The 21,735-nt window shown below is 37.4% G+C and overlaps 1 protein-coding gene across 1 annotated transcript in view; it reads left to right on the top strand.

The window, feature by feature from the left end:
* Window positions 1-19,705, top strand: part of LOC126765214 (probable aconitate hydratase, mitochondrial) — a 37,830-nt gene extending 18,125 nt beyond the window's left edge. The window contains exons 4-6 of the mRNA XM_050482838.1: window positions 3,240-3,411; window positions 18,699-19,202; window positions 19,264-19,705. Coding sequence (XP_050338795.1) covers window positions 3,240-3,411; window positions 18,699-19,202; window positions 19,264-19,452 — 865 coding nt within the window. The 3' untranslated portion in view covers window positions 19,453-19,705. The remainder of the gene's footprint in view (window positions 1-3,239; window positions 3,412-18,698; window positions 19,203-19,263) is intronic.
* Window positions 19,706-21,735: the final 2,030 nt, after the last annotated feature.

The following is a 21,735-nucleotide window of genomic DNA, read 5'->3' on the forward strand; positions in this document are numbered from 1 at the left end:
GTATATATATATACTGTGATGGAAATAGCCAAGCCCATTAACTTAGATGATGCTAGTTTGATACTCAAAACCTAACAAAACAGTCTTGTATCAAGCAAAAACCATTAAAGATTTGAAAGAAAACCTTAAAATTTACGAAAAGGTACATGGTTCAAGGCAGTCTTTAAACAAGCCTAGCTATGCAAAAAATTTAGCAAAATAAAATGCAAAAGGAAGTTTTGAATGAAGAGGATAGCATTCTATTTAAGGAATTCACTTCGCTTTGTCTTCAAAATGTCTTAGCTGTTGAAAAATCTGACATTAACAATACCTCCTAGACGCCATTGCAACCGACGGCAATGTCAACCCGAGTAACTCATTACTCCCCTTGTCGTTCATAGCAGCAATTTTTGATTCTCAAATGAATGTGGAGTTTTATGGCACGGTCCAGGCCAGAGAGCTCCAAACAGTCGTGCCAAAAACACAATGAAATGAATTCAGTTCATCGTAGACAACATTGTTGATCAATTCGAGTACCGACCAGCATCAACTGATCTGATGCCACATTAACAATCTGTTCTTCGGCAATCACGATCGAGTAAACGGTTTGGCTGACTTCAGTTCAAATCATATCATGTCAGTTTATAGCGTTGCGACGATTGCTTGAATCGAACGAATGTGTGAACATTTTCTTTTCTGCCTGATTGATTTGAATCATGTGTGGCAAAACATATATGAGATTTGAACATGAGCAAAACAAATCTTCGATGCGTAAAAGCATTTGTCAGCATATATGTTCGTATATATTTGAAGGAGAACAGAAGTGCATGACTAAATTAGTGTATAGGGGATGATTATATTAGCCGTGTTTTATTTGACCATCACAAGCTAACAGCTAAATCTTGGACAAATAAAACGCACTTAGCTTATTTGATATATTCGCTTAAAAAATAATTGTGTTGGCAATGCGGACAAGAACAATCAGCTGATATACAATTTAGTTTGAAATTACAAATGTTTAAACGGAATATTAATATACTATACAAATATTTTTATTTTATTTATTTGAGGTCTAGAATACAAAAAACTGAAAACAAGTGTTCATATTTATCTTAATTTTAACTAAATACTTATCCAAAAAATCTGTAATTTTGGTTTGTTTAAGTTCTCATCTGACAAAATGAGGTTTCTCGCTATTGCCAACTACTTCTTTTGGGAAAAATCATAGCTATTGTGAATGAAAAAAAGCGATGAACTGACAATGCCTCTAGTTCCATATACAAGCTATGACAGCTTATGATAAGCTAATAGCTTCATTTGCTGGTAAAATAAAACACGCCTATTATAAGTTAACACGAACCAAAATTGATTGTAATCCATTCGGTTTCTTCGAATAATGCCTGTTCTTCTGCAATATTTTTATACCATGGTCAAGGTATGTTAAGTTTGCCACGATGTTTGTAACATCGTAACAAAAGGCCCCGGTCTGACACAAAGTGGCGCTATTAAAATTAAATCCATATAATTTTTAGTTAGTCCTCACCAAAATGGGCGTATATAAATATGACTGCTGTCGGATCATTAATTTGTTAATTATGTCATTTTGAGCAGCAGAGGGTGAAAAACTGGAGAGAACACTTTTCCAGCCTGCTGAGCGGCAGTGAAAGTGTGATATCTGACTGCTATCGACCAGTTTCACCTCGTTTGGTATCGAACGGCTCGGAGAAGTCCTTTCCAATCCTGGCGGAGCTTTTGGTATTGCTCAACGTCAGTTTACACAGCCGTATTAATTTTTCGCGGATACCAAATTCAAACATACTAATAAATATCAAAATTAAATTAGAGGGTATTTTCCAAAGTATCCACTAAGAAATAATGTATCCTGAAAATACATTTATAAAAGTGGAAAATTTAAAAAAGAACGGATAGATAGCTTTTTATACTCTCGCAACAAAGTTTCTTTGTAAGTCCTAAAACTAAAAGAGTCAGATATAGGGTTATATATACCACAGTGATCAGGGTGACGAGTAGAGTTGAAATTCGGATGTCTGTCTGTCCGTCCGTCAGTACGTCCGTCCGTCAGTACGTCCGTCCGTCAGTACGTCCGTCCGTCAGTACGTCCGTCCGTCAGTACGTCCGTCCGTCAGTACGTCCGTCCGTCAGTACGTCCGTCCGTCAGTACGTCCGTCCGTCAGTACGTCCGTCCGTCAGTACGTCCGTCCATCAGTACGTCCGTCCGTCAGTACGTCCGTCCGTCAGTACGTCCGTCCGTCAGTACGTCCGTCCGTCAGTACGTCCGTCCGTCAGTACGTCCGTCCGTCAGTACGTCCGTCCGTCTGTACGTCCGTCCGTCTGTACGTCCGTCCGTCTGTACGTCCGTCCGTCTGTACGTCCGTCCGTCTGTACGTCCGTCCGTCTGTACGTCCGTCCGTCAGTACGTCCGTCCGTCTGTACGTCCGTCCGTCTGTACGTCCGTCCGTCCGTGCAAGCTGTAACTTGAGTAAAAATTGAGATATCATGATGAAACTTGGTACACGTATTTCTTGGCTCCATAATTAGTAGTAATTCCATTAAGTTCGAAGATGGGCAAAATCGGCCCACTGCCACGCCCACAAAATGGCGAAAACCGAAAACCTATAAAGTGTCATAACTAAGCCATAAATAAAGATATTAAAGTGAAATTTGGCACAAAGGATCGCATTAGGGAGGGGCATATTTGGACGTAATTTTTTTAGAAAAATGAGCGTGGCCCCGCACCCTACTAAGTTTTTTGTACATATCTCGGAAACTACTATAGCTATGTCAACCAAACTCTATAGTGTCGTTTCCTTCAGGCATTTCCATATGCAGTTCAAAAATGGAAGAAATCGGATAATAACCACGCCCACCTCCCATACAAAGATTATGTTGAAAATCACTAAAAGTGCGTTAACCGACTAACAAAAAACGTCAGAAACACTAAATTTTACGGAAGAAATGCCAGAAGAAACTGCACCCAGGCTTTTTTTAAAAATTGAAAATGGGCGTGGCGTCGCCCACTTGTGGACCAAAAACCATATCTCAGGAACTACTAATCTAATTAATTTTACAGCAAAATAAAAAAATATGTAAATGACGGATGATGAAATCTCGATTATCACTTTATCATGCGAGAGTATAAAATGTTCGGTGACACCCGGACTTAGTCCTTCCTTACTTGTTTCTAACTAAACAACTGCTTATCATATCTACTTAATATATACTATTTTTGTATTTTTTAGCCCAGAATTAGTCACTGCGTTATCAATCGCGGGGAGATTAGATTTTAATCCATTAACCGATGAACTTACTGGATCGGATGGCAAAAAATTCAAATTGACTGCCCCGTTTGGTGACGAATTACCTTCGAAAGGTTTTGACCCCGGAATGGATACGTTTGATGCACCACCTAAGGTAAGTCCTTTCATAATTAATAATATATACATATATAAATAGGGTGTAATTCATCGCCCAATTTTCTTGTGAAAAATTTACCACCGTATAATACATTTTTGCAGAGGGTCACTGTTAAATGAATTTGCCTGAAATAGCTTGGACAGGACTGGGTAAAATGGGATGAGAAATGGGGTTACTGCGTTTTCTCACTTTATATAATAAACTCAACCGTGAAACCTCTTCTAGCGTTGGCACTGTAATTTGTCACAGAAATATAATTATACTCTCGCAATATATTGTATCGAGTGTAGTTTCGTTCACCTAACGTTGGTGTATGTCTAGTTTTCATTTGGTTAAAATAATTAGCATCAAAAACTGACTCAACAAACAGATTTTCATTTGGTGTCAAGGTTTTCATTACAATGTCAAAACTGACTTGATGTAAAAGTGCATTTAAAATATGTTGTTAATTTTTGGATTCAGATGATTAACAACCCCTTTTCACTATAGAAGTCAATTGTAAACAGGCAAATTTGACAGCTGTTAAATTGAAAGTCCGTTTTTTTTTAAAGTGCGTGAAAGGGAAAAATTAACAAACAGCTGCGTTATGTCTGGCAACGACGTTAAATGGCAAGGCAAAAGCGAAAGACTCAGAAAAATAGATAACGCAATGTCGTATTATACCATAATTAAGGAATTTCCACCTGTGGATTTTACACCACACTTCGACCCAAATTGGTTTCTAAGGACCCAAAGTGATTGAATAACTCCCTAATTATAACTCTGGAAGACTTAAACTTTTTAGTGGTCGCTTTACCTAATATGTTAATAAATATAAAAGAAGATTCCCTGAAACGATCTCGGGCGATGAAAGACTGACGGTAACACTACGTTATTTAGCTGCAGGCGATAGTTTATCGAGTTTTTTTTTTTATAGGAACCATGTGCCATATAGTTTCCTTGTCTGATCTTATATCAGTGATTTTAATAAGGTTCCTTACACTATCTAGAAAAATTACAAAAGCATTGTTCTGACGGCTACGATTGATACCGACTATACAAATTGACGACACTTTTCCCTTAAAAATATACTTGATAAAACCATTCAACCTTCGTAATCGAGAAATGTCGTATAAAATATTTAATGATCTGCTATTTAAAACAGAAGGGTTCGGCATATGAGTTTCACGTTTTCGGATCCTCAGATGAAGGGAATAGGGGCTGCACAATTGAGATTTACTGGGCCATTACTAAAGCAAAACTATATAAAGACCCAACAAGGTGTAAAAAATGAGCAGTTTAAATATAAATAGGGAAACATAACAAAATATTTAAATGAAGATTCTGTGCAAGCGCCTGTAACAAAACAAACTATGTTTTTTTTTTAATTTGTAGAAGCCTGTATTTAAATTATAACTTTTACATGTTTTTGAAATTACCGTTTACTACCGTTTATTCTTGCTAATTCAATTTTTTTATGTAAGGGTTGAACCCATCTATGAATAAGTACTTTGTACTGTTAGTATCTAAATCTTGTGAAAAAAATCTCTTTTTCCAATAAATCGCTTTAGTAATATGTATCTTACGTTGAATAAGTGCGATCAGATATATGTATATACGCTAGATGGAAAGGTAAGATTTCGTGCTAAAATAACTTCTCAGAAACTCAGTATTGTTTGAGTACGCGTCAAAGATCGAGAACAGCAAGAAATAAATACGCCATATTTTACAATTTTCTACGATAAGGGCGGAAACGCTAGCCAGCCGGGGTTAATTTTAATAGCAGTTATGATTTTGATACAGTATCAGCCTTGAAATTAAACATTAAAATCTTTTGGATTCATTAAGATAGATATAATTAGAAACTCGTACTATATGTGCCACACAACTTTGCGCAAAATGCGAGAATTGCTGTTGTAAAATCAATACTTTTCTAAAGCATATGGTTAATGGTAATGAAAAGTGGTTTACTTACAACAAGTAAAGTGTAAACGATCGTGGTCGAATCGCCGTAAGCGTAGCGAAGACAGAATTGATGGTAAGAAACCGTCTGAAGGAAGCAATAGCCTATAAACGGTGAGCTTAGCTCAATAAGCAAAGAATAATTCCATAAAGAAAAGACAAGACTTCACAAGGCTTCGGGAGCTTAATTGAGAGATTCTACCTACTAAGTTACTTCATTCGCTTATGGTACTAAAATGTTGTGCATTTTTACTGCCGGGCACATCGCAGTCCAGTACCTTGGACAGCAGAATCAGAACAAGCTTTCATCTACATCAAGGAACAACTAGCAGCCGCAACTCTCCTAACTCATCCATCACCAGCCGCCGAACTTCGGATTACGTGTGACGCATCTTGTACTGCGCTGGGAGCGGTGCTAGAGCAGAAACATAAAAACGTTTGGAGGCCACTTGGATTTTTCTCGAAAAAGTTGTCACCCGCACAGATTAACTACAGCACATATGATAGAGAATTGACAGCTGTATAGACGCCAACAAATGAAGAAGTCTTTTGAGTTATAATTGGCGACTTAACACCACATTTAATATAAAATTACAGATTATTTATTAAGATAACTTAAAAGACTTCTTCACTTTATGGCGTCTATACAAGAAGTGACGCTTCTTAAAACTAAAAGCTTAGAATTCAGTTGAAACTGTAAATTTCCAAGAAGAATATAAAGAGAATGAAATAATAGAATAACTGACAAACTGTGCTGCCAGATGTGATACGTCTTGTCTGTGTGCCCACAGTACTCCCCCTCAAATAAAGTCCTGCTGGACTTTTTTAAGGTTGAGTTCCTTTACTAGATCTTAGTCCGGGTGCTTGGTGCAGTTAGGCTGGTTGATGTATGTAGCGAATTCATTTGCTTGGTGAGAGGCGTACTGTTGTCACTGGACAATTGGTATGGTTAAGTAGTTGTTGCGAATTTATTTGCTCGGTGAGAGTACGGCTGTGCGGCGTACTGTTGTCACTGGCCAATTTGTATGGTTACGTGGTTGCTGTGCAGTTCTCGGTTAGGGCTTTGACGGTTTCATGGGAGCCTACACGTGCGAGAATGGGTTAGGTGTTAGCAAAAATGTAACATGCTTACACTTTTGTTCATTCACATTTATACGCCAGTTGGCTAGCCATTCTTTGACAGAACTTAAGTGCTCTGCTAATATTCTTTATGCAATTATGTGGCATTTGTTACGGCTTACTAAGGCTGTGTCATCGGCGAATATATTATATGTCCTTCATCAGATATGAAATCTCCCACTTTTACCATAAACTGTCTATTTTCTAAATAAGACTCCAATGTTTTATACAATTCTAAACGTAGAATATTTTTAATCTTGTATCTTATATATAAAAATGGATCGCAAAATGTGTTGCTAAGCGCATAACTCAACAACGCCTGAACCAATTTTGCCAATTCTTTTTATTAAATGTTCGTAGAGGTTCAAGGATGGTTTTTACGGCAAGAAAAATTCGAATAATTGCCGGAAAATCCCTAAAAACAGCCCTTTTCTTTTTTCCATACAAACGAATGAATGTTTGTTTGTTAGTAGCGCTAAGAAAACGGATACACCAATTTTGATGAAAATTTCAGAGGTTGTTCGTTGTGGATCGAGGAAGGTTTAGAAATGAAAATACATTATACTCTTCATGAGGAAAAGTCGGAAAATTGGATAATTCCAAACAGTAACTTTTTTCCATACAAATTTTTTTACAATTTTTGTTTGTTTTATTTTTCAATATGTTGATTTGAATCGTTCAATTTCAGTCGCTTGCTTTTTTATTCCGGATATTCTAAAGAAAAATTATTGAAAATTATTCAGTGAAAATTTTACGAAATTCCTGATCCAAAGAAATACCCAGTACTATACGAAGTGGCGAAAACCAATATGGTTCGTGGACCTTGCGGACACTACAATCCCACTTCGGTTTGTATGTCTGACAATAAAGGCACGAAACACTATCCACGTGCTTTTCTTTCGGAAACACAAACTGGAAATGATGGATATCCACTCTATCGGCGTCGCTCACCCGACGACAATGCCAGAATATTTAGCATTCAATTTAGAGGCGTGAATATTGAAGTTAACAACACATGGATCGTATCATATTTGCCACTGTTGTCTAATTCACATTCAAAACTTATGTCAATGTTGAGTATTGCAATTTCGTGAAATCGATAAAATACGTTTCCAAGTCCGTCATCAAAGAAAGCAACATGGCGGTTATTGGTCTTGAACGATATGGTCGATACGTGAACTGCAATAAAGCGCTTTGTAGGATATTGTGCGTCTCGCAGCTAACTTGGAGAATGATCAAAGAGTGTATTTCAACCCAGAGAATACAGTACAGCCAGTGGAAGCACCGCCAACAACAAAATTAACATTTACGAGTTTTTTCTCAACTTTCGTCAGTGATCCGTTAGCGAGAATATTGCTCTATTCGGAAACGCCTTGATATTATACATGGAATGCATCGTCGAAGAAATAGTTACACAGAAAGCAAGGCCAACCAGTAGATTGACATCCAGGTGTGTTCTCAACTAATACCTTAGAACGAGTTTACACAATCCACCCGAAAATCGACGATTGCTTCTACCTTCGCTTGCTATTGATAAATGTACGTGCTTCAATTTCATTTGAGTCATTGCGTATTGGGAATGGTACGGTGTGTGAAACTTTTTGAGAAGCATGCCAGCAATTACAATTCTTCTTCTTAATTGGCGTAGACACCGCTTACGCGATTATAGCCGAGTTAACAACAGCGCGCCAGTCGTTTCTTTTTTTCGCTACGTGGCGCCAATTGGATATTCCAAGCGAAGCCAGGTCCTTCTCCACTTGGTCCTTCCAACGGAGTGGAGGTCTTCCTCTTCCTCTGCTTCCCCCGGCGGGTACTGCGTCGAATACTTTCAGAGCTGGAGTGTTTTCATCCATCCGGACAACATGACCTAGCCAGCGTAGCCGCTGTCTTTTAATTCGCTGAACTATGTCAATGTCGTCGTATATCTCGTACAGCTCATCGTTCCATCGAATGCGATATTCTCGTAACGTCGACTCATCGGTTGCAGTCATCGCCCAAGCCTCTGCACCATATAGCAGGACAAGAGTTATGAGCGACTTATAGAGTTTAGCTTTTGTTCGTCGAGAGAGGACTTTACTTTTCAATTGCCTACTCAGTCCGAAGTAGCACCTGTTGGCAAGAGCAATCCTGCGTTGGATTTCCAGGCTGACATTGTTGGTGGTGTTAATACTGGTTCCTAAATAGACGAAATTATCAAACAACTTCAAAGTCAACTGTCAATAGTGACGTGGGAGCCAGGTCGCGAGTGCGACGACTGTTTGTTTGATGACAGGAGATATTTCGTTTTGCCCTCGTTCACTGCCAGGCCCATTTTCTGTGCTTCCTTGTCCAGCCTGGAGAAAACAGAACTAACGGCGCGGGTGATGAGGCCGTTGATATCAATATCATCGGCATACGCCAGCAGCTGTACACTCTTATAGAAGATTTTACCTTCTCTATTTAGTTCTGCAGCTCGAACTATTTTCTCCAGAAGCAGGTTAAAGAAGTCGCACGATAGGGAGTCGCCTTGTCTGAAACCTCGTTTGGTATCGAACGGCTCGGAGAGGTCCTTCCCGATCCTGATGGAGCTTTTGGTGTTACTCAACGTCAGTTTACACAGCCGTATTAGTTTTGCGGGGATACCAAATTCAGACATCGCGGCATAAAGGCAACTCCTTTTCGTGCTGTCGAAAGCAGCTTTGAAATCGACGAAGAGGTGGTGTGTGTCGATTCTCCTTTCACGGGTCTTTTCCACGATTTGGCGCATGGTGAATATCTGGTCGGTTGTTGATTTTCCGGGTCTGAAGCCACACTGATAAGGCCCAATCAGTTTGTTGACGGTGGGCTTTAATCTTTCACACAATACGCTCGATAGAACCTTATATGCGATGTTGAGGAGGCTAATCCCACGGTAGTTGGCGCAGATTGTGCGGTCTCCTTTTTTATGGATTGGGCATAGCACACTTAAATTCCAATCGTTAGGCATGCTTTCGTCCGACCATATTTTACAAAGAAGCTGTTGCATGCTGCTTATCAGTTCTTCGCCGCCGTGTTTGAATAGCTCGGCCGGCAATCCATCGGCCCCCGCCGCTCTGTTGTTCTTCAGGCGGGTAATTGCTATTCGAACTTAAGCAATTACAATTGCTGGAACATAATAATCACTAATAGCTACTTCAAATGCAAATGAAGTTCGCACACTTTTCGCTATGATCAATTATGGGATACGAACAAAAATTGCATTGCCGAAGACATTTTACATCGTTTTCGCAAAAAATTGGAAATGGGTCAACTCCGGTTGATACTTCCGGTATAGTAGGGGAACCCGGAGTGCTAAATTTGCAGTTACTGGAGCGTCATTGAGACTTACTAGATTGTCAAGATAACGTTTAAAAAAAAAGAAAGTCTATGTGAAGTTTTCCATTTTAGTGGGGAGAAGAGCGGGTAATTATTTTCAAAAATGTAAAAAAAACAGTCACATAAAAATACTCAAGCGCGTCAGTCATTTATGGCATATACGCGCATAGTATTTCTGATAGTCGATATATATTAATCTGACAATTAATTCAAGGTTGAGGGCCGTAATGAGAGGTTACAAAAAAAAAAAAAGAAGTTATTCGAGCGTGTCAGATTTTCAAAGCGAATGTTAATGAACCTCTAAAAAGTGTGCCATTTCAAATTCTGACAATTTCGACGTGGCCAAAGGTCATTTATTGATTTTAAAAGTTGTAAAAAAAAGGTGACCTTGAGGTACTCGAGCGCGTCAGATTTTTATGCAGGGGGATGAACTTGATGCCAGAGTCTTCCCAGAATATAATCTGACAATTATATAGAGGCATATCGTTAATCTGACGGTTTGTTAGCAAAAAAAAAAAAAACTAATTAACAGGTTCCCTGTCCAATGTATCACATGTGATACAAAATTATTTTCTTGTACCATGTGTACAGCGTCCATGTATCATATATGATACATATGACACATATATATGATATATATATACAAATAAATTAAAAGCATCTACTAACAACAACCACGCTCTGGTGATCAGTACACTTGACTTTTTTCGACGATTTTACCTGCATCGCCCCACGGAAATTGTCAGATTATATGATTTTCGTGATTCTGACAGAATTATCTTTAAAATGAAACAAAAATCTATCGCGCTCGAGTATTTCAAGGTGACGTTTTTTTTTACATATTTGCCACCCTGCTATTTCTCTAAGCCACCCTCAAACTGTCAGAATATTGAAATATACACTCGTCTTCATGTATTTAATTTACCATCTCTTAATCTTACGCGTTCGAGTTTCCCGAAGGATCGATTTTTTTTCTCTAATCTGACGAACTCCCTCCAACGCACGCCTCCATATTAAGGGCTCATATTTGGTAGGGGTACATAAAAAGGTGCAATGATTCTTCCCATAAAGTTTGCGACAAATTCAAATAAATCTAGGATTTTGTTACGATCATTAGCCCAATATGTCGGCTTACCAGGAGATACTATGTCTAGGTTATTGTGCCTAATAGTGTGATACACTGTCGTCCTTTCAGATTAATTAATCGTGAGCCCCAATACATATGTTTTGCTTTGTAATATCCACCTGCAGAAATCTATGACCTAGCGTTCCAAAAAAAGTCTTTAAATTGGATGTCTGTAATTTTAAACCGAGGTCGACAGTATATAGCCGCCAAGTTTAGGCTCCCGAACCGATTTTTTTATAGATATTGTTTTAGCTTATAATTGCGCTATATCATGAGATTCTAATGCGTGATGGTTTAATCGTTTTCTAACCAAAACTGCTGTTCAACCATGTGCCTTTCCATCTGGGTGATTTGTAACATAGAGTTTAAATCCCGGTATAAAGAAATTGCTTTTATTAGTAAGATGAGTTTCTGACAATAACATAACATCTATATTATTTTCATCAAGAAATCTAATAAGCTCCAATTTATGTTGGTTAACACGGTTAGCATTCCATATACAAATGTTCAATACATTCATTGATTACTTAATAAAGTTTACAACATTTGGTTTCGTGATATGATTACCTCTTGAATCATATTTTGCATTGTAGATATAAATTGTGTCATACATTGGGTAAGGTTGAAAATCATAGTTTCAATCAAATCAAACCATTTGGTTGTTTTTGGGGCAATTGCATTTATGCAGTACTGACTTTCACCACATTTGCATAGCTTTCTTGTGTAGCATTATTTTTAAGATTACCTGGTTTGGAATGTAGGATGTAACTCACCACACAGACATTGCGAAGGGTGCAATATGCTTTCGTGTGTCCATACTCTTGGCAGCTTGTGTATTGTACTGGACCATTTCTTTTATGTGATTCCTCAACGGTAATTCTGTGATAGAGCATATATATTAGATTGGAAATCGGATGTGTTTAATTTTTCTTTAGTTGGGTGGAATTCTGTTAAAAATGTTTACTACTGATTTGAAACTAAAACCACCTTCATCCAGTGCTTCTTTAACATCGTTATTGTATAAGACTCAATAGGTGTAATGACAACAACTCGGCCTTTTGGGCTCTTCAGTTGATAGAGTAAGTAATTCTTGGCTTATTTGACAAGTATATTACAACATCCATAAATTTTTTTTTCAGAGTATGTTTGAAGTTTTGTGTCATATATACTACACTTTTTTCAAGGAAACTATGTGGAAATTGTTTGTACATATTATATTGCATAGTTTGGAGACCAGCGCATTTGAGCTCCGCTCACGCAAATACTGTCAAATATCTCCCTTCCACTTTTTTGTTTTTTATTCAATGCTTTATAAAAAGTGTTACAGTGATCGGATTTAGTTCAAATATGCGCCGTTTCGTTCGATAATATGTTTCCATCTAGACGTTAACTTCATAATACCCCCTCGTAGAAGCCCCCCTCCTTATATGCGAAGAACTCGGACAGCCACTTTTCACAAGCCTCTTTTGAGTTCAACTTTACACCAAAAAGGGCATTCGCCATGGACAGGAGCAGGTGGTAATTACATGTCCGGATTATATGGTGGATGCGATAAAACCTCCCATCCGAGCTCCCGTAGCTTCTGACGAGTCATCAACGAAGTGTGTGGTCTGGCGTTGTCCTGGTGGAACACTACACCCTTCCTGTTGGCCAATTCTGGCTGGCTTCTGGTCGATCGCCTGCTTCAAGCATTGATTTGATCGGTATTCGTCGTCGCAGGTGTTCCGCCGGCTGGCTTATTCAGGGTGTCGCTTACACCCGCTCTGAATCGTCGAAACTATCCCTCCGTAGTTAAAAGTGATTAAGTACCATCCCCCAAAACACCATTAACCTCACGGAACGTTTCTCTAGCGGATTTGCCTTTAACGAAGGACAACTTTAAAATAGCGCGAATTTCGGCGTTAGTGAACTCTATATTTACAGGTCTATAACTGTTGAACGCAATATCCAAACTAATCATGCAAAAAGTCGTTTTGTAGGTCAAGACCTTTCAAAATGTATATTTATCGTTAGGTTCTTTGCTTAGTAAAGCAAATCTGCTGCTACCATTTGGCGTGCTTGGTTGAAATTTTTTTGTATTGACCTAATTGGACTAGATTTCCTTTTTAGGTTTATGTAGCGATCAATACCAGTATGAACAGATGCTTGTTTAGTATATTCTCACCTTGCATTTTGTTTTCTTTCGCTGTCCGAGTGTTTGCTGGTACCTGCATACTGATTGCTGTCAGCACATTTGTTGTTGCCCGATTGATGATTTCTGCTGACTGCTGTTCCTTGCGATGACATCATCGCCGTTACATTCTTTATTGCCAGGGGTTGTTATTGTTAGCTCGACAAAGCTGAAGTAGGCATTTAAGGAATGCTTACGGCTTTACTGGTGAGGCTGCGAAGCCCTCATTATTGTTTGTTTTTTTTATTTATTTATTTTGATTGTTTACTTTTAACAAAATCTTTGAAAATTAAAATTACATTCTAATCAGATTAGCAGTGTTGTAAAAAAATTCTTTGTAAAATTTAAATAAAGAAGTATGTTCTATTTTTTTCTAAACTCAAATCTATTTGCTAATTTAATAATTAATGGAATGACTAATGAAAATATTAAAACTCCACTGAAAACAAGTGCTAAGTGTTTTTATATGTACGTTGTCAAACATGTCTTAATGATACTCCTGAGAAAATAGGCATATTTTTTGGCATTAGAGTACATAAAACTAAATTCTGATTGGAGCTGCGTTGACATTTCTATTGGAATGAAATTTAATTACGAAGGATCCAATGGGTATAGTAACTATTATCCATTTTCGTGATTTACGGAAGTAAGAACACCCGTTTGATTACATTTTTAGTCGAGGAGGCATGAGCTAGTTTGTTTGTTGTTGTGGTTATCTAGGCACTGTTTATGAAATGAGTGAAAGAGATGGTTACAGTCATGCCGGGACACATTGCACGCAGGGCATATATTTGTATGTCGGGATAGAATCTGGACAAGAGTTTAACCTGCTAGAATATACAGAACGAAATTACGCAGGAGCAACTCTAGATCTTAGTCTGAAATGGGTGGTGATTTGACGACAAGTACGCCATTCACTAAGAGGGAGTCGGTGAAGATGTTAATGTCATCCAGTGTATGTCTGAACTTAGTTGCGTCCAACTAGAGTGGTTAATTGTTCAGTGTCGTCCATGTAATAAAGGAATGATCTCTTGAGAGAATAGCCGCGGAAAAAACCGCGCACTACTTAGGACCCGAGGAGATCGTGTTTCTTCGGATTGGACAAGGACTTGATAGTGGTAGTGTGTTCTCAATAGAGGTGTTTATGAGCAGATGGACTGATGCGATATTAACATATGTTATATATGAGTTGACTTCGCCATTCTTTGTGCAGAATCACGAATCGTCAAGTTGTTCCACCAGCACTAGTCCTAATATGTTTAATATTTTTAGCTTGACATCGCCTGAACGGAAGTAGCCTTAAAAGTCCAACGCATCATATTTGCGGTTATGAAGGCTAGTCAGCCAGAATCTTTAAATATAACGTTGAAACCCGCACAGCTAAGAATATCTGAACGGCTTTTTGGCATATCTTCTTTGTTTAGACTGGACTGGGCGTAAACAAATTTTCAAAAACATGTTGTTTCATATGGAAAATAATACTATAAAAAAGATATGTGCAAACTTTCAGGAACATCAATCAATAATATTATAGAGGTAACAGATTTTAAAAATATGGGTTTGAGAAAAATGCTTTTGAAAATATTGGAAGATCGAATTATTATAGTGACTTACCAATCAATCAGCGATTCCAGCGCCAGTGTATACTGGTCCTTCTGTAGCTTCGTAGAATTCAACAAGTTGTTGTTGATGTGCTTGACGAACTTCTTTAGTAGCTAATAAGCGTCAGTCTCTGCTCATCCATTCTAGTGGAAAACGATTTGCATTGTCGGCTAACTTTATTGATTACTTACAAAATAAATGAATATCCTTCATTGAACAATCCAGCGGCAATGTATAGTTTTTTAGGAACCCTAATATAGATGTTTTGGATCGACACGCTAAACAGTCAAGTTGGAGCTTTCACTCGCACATATTTTGGATCTCAGGTTGTAGTGGGGCAGGGAGGGGCAGGGTGCTGAAAACTTTGTCCAGAAGCTTCAGTTTTTTGCCAGTTGTCGACAGCACTGATGTTATGCAGTATAATTTGTAGAACAAAAATGATTCTAAGTGAAAAAGACAGTATTTTTCATCTCCTGGATGCTGTTAACTATAAACCCGGTAGTGGTCTTAAATTCCCTCAACCTGTAAGGGATTCGATCCCACAAGTGAAACTTAAAGTTGGTGTGCCTATCATACTGCTGCGTAACCTGGATGCTCCGACTGTGTTTATTAGGTTACGTATCCTAGAGCTGAGACGACACATCGTCTCACTACCATTCTTACTGGAAGAACCGAAGGAGGAACTGTATTGATTCCCGAATCCCTATAATACCCACATTACATTTTTACATTTACATTTTTCTTTAAAAATTGCTTTCCCTATCATAGTAAATAAAAGTCAAGGACAAACTCTAACAGTAGCCGGCATTCACCTGGGCACCCTTTCATTTTCCCAACTATGAAGGCATTCTTTTTATTTACGCAGAAAACAATAAGTCCGTAATGTTGGTTACTGGGATGTGCTGCAGTAAAATGATTTCTAGCTCTCTACGACCCGAGGCAAATAACAATTACATAGGCATAATCAACTCTCCCGTTCTGTTAACCAGTCAGTGTATGTTATATCGGGTGATTTTTTAAGAGCTTGATAACTTTTTTTTAAAAAAAAACGCATAAAATTTGCAAAATCTCATCGGTTCTTTATTTGAAACGTTAGATTGGTTCATGACATTTACTTTTTGAAGATAATTTCATTTAAATGTTGACCGCGGCTGCGTCTTAGGTGGTCCATTCGGAAAGTCCAATTTTGGGCAACTTTTTCGAGCATTTCGGCCGGAATAGCCCGAATTTCTTCGGAAATGTTGTCTTCCAAAGCTGGAATAGTTGCTGGCTTATTTCTGTAGACTTTAGACTTGACGTAGCCCCACAAAAAATAGTCTAAAGGCGTTAAATCGCATGATCTTGGTGGCCAACTTACGGGTCCATTTCTTGAGATGAATTGTTCTCCGAAGTTTTCCCTCAAAATGGCCATAGAATCGCGAGCTGTGTGGCATGTAGCGCCATCTTGTTGAAACCACATGTCAACCAAGATGCTAACAAACTTTTTGTTGCCAAAAATGGAAGAACTGAACTTGGTTGACATGTGGTTTCAACAAGATGGCGCTACATGCCACACAGCTCGCGATTCTATGGCCATTTTGAGGGAAAACTTCGGAGAACAATTCATCTCAAGAAATGGACCCGTAAGTTGGCCACCAAGATCATGCGATTTAACGCCTTTAGACTATTTTTTGTGGGGCTACGTCAAGTCTAAAGTCTACAGAAATAAGCCAGCAACTATTCCAGCTTTGGAAGACAACATTTCCGAAGAAATTCGGGCTATTCCGGCCGAAATGCTCGAAAAAGTTGCCCAAAATTGGACTTTCCGAATGGACCACCTAAGACGCAGCCGCGGTCAACATTTAAATGAAATTATCTTCAAAAAGTAAATGTCATGAACCAATCTAACGTTTCAAATAAAGAACCGATGAGATTTTGCAAATTTTATGCGTTTTTTTTTAAAAAAAGTTATCAAGCTCTTAAAAAATCACCCGATACTAAAGTTTTCCCCCGAGCGAACTCGGTAGTATCGCTATAAGCTTCCATAACAAATTTGGTCTCAAACCCCTTCGTCGGTACATGAGGGTTTTTGTTCACTAAGTACAGGTATTTCAGATTTTAAACCAGATCTGATTTTATATTTTATATTAGCTAATCTAAGCATCAATGAAATTATCGAAAATTAAAAAGTTCGATTTTTTGAAGAGTTTTTTTTGGGAAGGAAAGGAATAATTGATTAAATCGAAATTTTTAGGGTTTATAGTTATGTATATGTTTAAACATCATTCATGAATTTGTTGGGTACGAAATCTTTGATATTCTGCTTTTGGGAAGCAATTGCCCGATGCATCTCGCATGTGCATTTGTCGGACGGCGGGTAGGATGCAATTCGCAATTTATGTCGGAAACAAAAAATTCATCTTCTTTTAGTTAAACTTAAAAAAGTGTAAAATTTTAAAATTTTTTTTTATAAATTGAAAAAGAAGTGGTTTTGACCAACAAATTTGACTTGTGTTGTTTAAAAATATGTTCAAACTTGACTTTTCTTAGTTTTTTTTTTGTTTAAATAGATTATAGTTTAATGCCAAAGATAATAAACTTTTCCCCAATTCCATACGACGTTTAGTTTTTTTTCTATCCTGCCCGCCAATTAAGAAAAATCGTAAAAATGAAAAACCGAGAATCGGGCGTCAAAGTTTTCGCTTTCTGCCCAAGCGCTCATATATCTGCTAGACGCTCGGTCACTATTTCCTTTCTAGCTTCGAAAATATTTCGAGTTCCCATCTATAACTTAAGGGACATATTTAAAGATTATAACAGGTTGTCAAAAAAGTCTTGCGGTATTTTCGCTAGTTGGCACTGAAAGCGCGTAGTTCTAGTTTTATTCGTCGCATCGGGTCATGCTATACCTTTTTGGAAAGCTCATTTCACGAGCTAACACGTGTTTGATTGATTGTCGTTTCTTTTAAGTCGTTCGTGAGTTATAGCGTCGCAAACATGGAGCAAAATAAAGAGAAAATACGGCATATTTTACAGTACTACTACGATAAAGGCAAAAATGGATCTCAAGCCGCCAATAAAATTTGGACCCGATACAGTTTCCATTTCCATTTGTCGTCGAAAATTGCGATAAAATCGCTAAATTGGTCGAAAGAGACCGGCATAGTAGCAGCCATAGCATCGGTCAAGAGCTGGGCATGAGTCATCAAAAATTCATTTCAATTTCAATAAAAAAAATTCAATAAAAATACCACAAGACTTTTTTGACAACCCATTATTTAAAGAGATTTAACCCTCATCGAGACCCTCGGGTCTGGCCAGGCATATTTTGTTTTTAAATGTCATTTAAATATATTTAGAGTATAGCAAACGACTTGCGCTTCCAGGTAGCTTCCCAGAATTTTATTGTCTATAGAATTCTGAAAAAAATTCAACGATAAAGTGTCGGACAAAAAAAGGATGGTGCTTGGCTAGACCCCATATATTTTGTATGAAAATATATGAACTTTGGTATGTTTCTATCACTTCGCACGGTTGATTTATCTGTTTTCATGTTCGTTACATGTCCATTTTAGAGCGTTTTAAAAAGAAAAATTTAATTTTTCTCAAAATGATACATTTTATGTGAATGCTATTGCCACGCCCCTGGTAGGGATAGAGGGGAGGTTGAGGGCTTTCCTGAAAGCCCCAGGGGTGAACTAACTCGCAAAATGGGTTTGAAATTTCAAAAATGTATCTATATTGTACATATATGAGCGTAAATACAACACGTATTTCCATACAAATGTATGTAACCACCACTTGGCCTAGCCACGCACCATTGGTCTCGACTAAGTGTATCAGACCGTTGGTCTCGACCAGGGTTAAGCAAAAAAAAATTCGATTTTTTGAAGCTTCTAAAGCAGGCATATTAACCTCTATCATTCCGCCCGACTCTTTATCATAAGACATCTTAAAAACTACTTCAAATTAAACTATTTAGGAATTATTTATGTATATGTAACTATCTTTCAGAGCGGAGATGCTGTTAAAGTCGAAGTGGATCCAAAGAGCCAACGCCTCCAACTTTTAGATCCCTTTGACAAATGGAATGGCAAAGACTTAGTGGATATGACAGTTCTTATCAAAGTAAAAGGAAAATGTACAACAGATCACATTTCTGCTGCTGGACCTTGGTTGAAATACAGGGGGCATTTAGACAACATATCGAATAATATGTTTATAGGAGCTGTCAATTCGGAAAATAACGAAATGAATAAGATAAAAAATCAGCGGACGGGGCAATGGGGAGGAGTACCCGACGTTGCACGAGATTACAAGGCAAATGACATTAAGTGGGTTGCAATCGGTGATGAAAACTATGGAGAAGGTTCATCACGCGAACACGCCGCTCTAGAACCACGACACCTTGGCGGTAGAGCAATCATTGTTAAATCATTTGCCCGCATTCACGAAACAAACTTAAAAAAACAGGGTTTATTACCTTTAACATTTGCAAATCCCGCCGACTACGATAAGGTATTTCTGGTGAAAAATATTTTACACAAAATAAATAATTTCTTTATTTGTATGCTTATAGATTCAACCTGAAAGTAAAATTTCCCTCCTCGGGCTAGAAAAAATAGCACCAGGAAAACAAATTGATTGTGAGATTAAAACTGGCGACAAAACCGATAAAATTAAACTAAATCATACTCTTAATGATTTACAAATTGGTTGGTTTAAGGCTGGTAGCGCTCTTAATCGCATGAAAGAGCTAGCAAAATAACAAAATCGAAATTAGAAGCCAACCAGTTTCTTCTGATGCTGTTTAATACAAATATTATGTCATATTATATATTAATGGAAATTGCTGGTGCCTGTGTATATTTTTGAAGTCAAGTTACAACTTAGTGAATAATACCTTGTTGTTTTAATTTAAGTCTGTTTCTGCTCGCATGAGTTTATTTAATTTGTATTGTAGAACTAAATATTGGGAGCTTGGCTAAATAAATAAAATAATGCAGGTAACAAAAAAATAATTTTATTTAATAACTACGGTAATTAATTTTGTAGAAATATAGGTTAAAAGTTATCAGTTGAATCTCTTTGCATTTCGGAGCAACAAGAAAAGCTGAACCACAATGGAACCACCAATTGGAAGAAGGGAATAATTACAAAAAGTTCGAACTGAGATAATTAGAAAAAACTGATTTACTCTCAACGTATAGATGAAATACCCATGATATCTTAAAATGAAATGTAGTAAACATTGTTGCCGATAATATGCTGTAAAAAAAAATATTTTATGTAAAGAAAAACAAAAGTTAGGGTAGTTTGAAATTCTTGGAATTATTCCCTTTTTCCAATTTATGAAAATAAAAACACAAATATTAAAGAATATTAGCATTTTTTATATTAAGAACATAGAAAAGATATTGTATTTATCCTCATCTATATCAGCACCATCCAATGTGCTTGTGGGCCAAGTCAAAATCAAATCATAAAACGTCTTATACTCTTCAATATATGGTATGATTTTTCGCACATCATTCATCTTTTTTTCGTTTATGGGTAGTTTTGACCGGTATGCTTTTTCGTCAGGTATTTTAGGAGTAGTTCTTGATTTTCGGAGCAAAAAAGATGTCTTTACAAATCCGTCAATGAATTTGGAACAGATTAAGTGACCTTTATTACCACTATTGTACTCAAAATGTTTATATTTTGATATTTTAAAATTTTTACTTTTATCTATTGACTTGCAGGTTTTCTTGTAGAACGGCTGCCGTGTTGTTTTAAAATTCAATATGTTCTCTTTATTAATGGCTTTAACCGAAAATCCCTTACTTTTAGCTGCTGAAATCGAGTTGTTGTACTGAGGTGGGACATATATTCTATCCTTTCTTCTAATAAGTCTCTTGGCTGTTCCAAAATTACGGTCACATTGCAAAAAGGAATGTCCTCGCACCGGAAAGTATTGATATATTTTATCAAAACGATTGATTGATACGAGGGTAAAAAAAAACCTTATGAGTGTGTTGTTCCTATCGGGTGATTTTTTAAGAGCTTGATAACTTTTTAAAAAAAAAAAACGCATAAAATTTGCAAAACCTCATCGGTTCTTTATTTGAAACGTTAGATTGGTTCATGACATTTACTTTTTGAAGATAATTTCATTTAAATGTTGACCGCGGCTGCGTCTTAGGTGGTCCATTCGGAAAGTCCAATTTTGGGCAACTTTTTCGAGCATTTCGGCCGGAATAGCCCGAATTTCTTCGGAAATGTTGTCTTCCAAAGCTGGAATAGTTGCTGGCTTATTTCTGTAGACTTTAGACTGACGTAGCCCCACAAAAAATAGTCTAAAGGCGTTAAATCGCATGATCTTGGTGGCCAACTTACGGGTCCATTTCTTGAGATGAATTGTTCTCCGAAGTTTTCCCTCAAAATGGCCATAGAATCGCGAGCTGTGTGGCATGTAGCGCCATCTTGTTGAAACCACATGAGTCAACATTTAAATGAAATTATCTTCAAAAAGTAAATGTCATGAACCAATCTAACGTTTCAAATAAAGAACCGATGAGATTTTGCAAATTTTATGCGTTTTTTTTTAAAAAAAAGTTATCAAGCTCTTAAAAAATCACCCGATATTTTGCCTTCCGCAAGCATCGCTAAAAATGTGTAGTTCTTTGATTTTAGGATCCATTTTCTGTATGAACGCAAACACGTACAGCTATAGTTTTCTTAAGTAAAACATTTCTTGAACAGGAATCTTTGGCAAAGGTAGGTCCTGCATATACTCAAAAACTATAGCATTAAGTGAAGTACTTTTCATTTTGGATTCTAGCTCTTCACAGACAGAGCAAACGACGACTTGTGGCCGCCCAAATCTATAGACGAAATTTTCCTTAAAATATGTCCTATAGTAATCATATTTCACAACATCTTTATATTGGGGGTAGTTCTTGGAAAAAAGTTCAAACATTATTTCGACATTAAGGCTAGCCTCTAAATAATAAAGCTCTCTGTTGCTGTAATGCGATAGTTTTAGGGGAAATGATCGTATGTGTTGATC

The sequence above is a fragment of the Bactrocera neohumeralis genome, unplaced genomic scaffold (genome assembly GCF_024586455.1).
Source record: "Bactrocera neohumeralis isolate Rockhampton unplaced genomic scaffold, APGP_CSIRO_Bneo_wtdbg2-racon-allhic-juicebox.fasta_v2 cluster10, whole genome shotgun sequence".
Lineage (NCBI taxonomy): Eukaryota > Metazoa > Arthropoda > Insecta > Diptera > Tephritidae > Bactrocera > Bactrocera neohumeralis.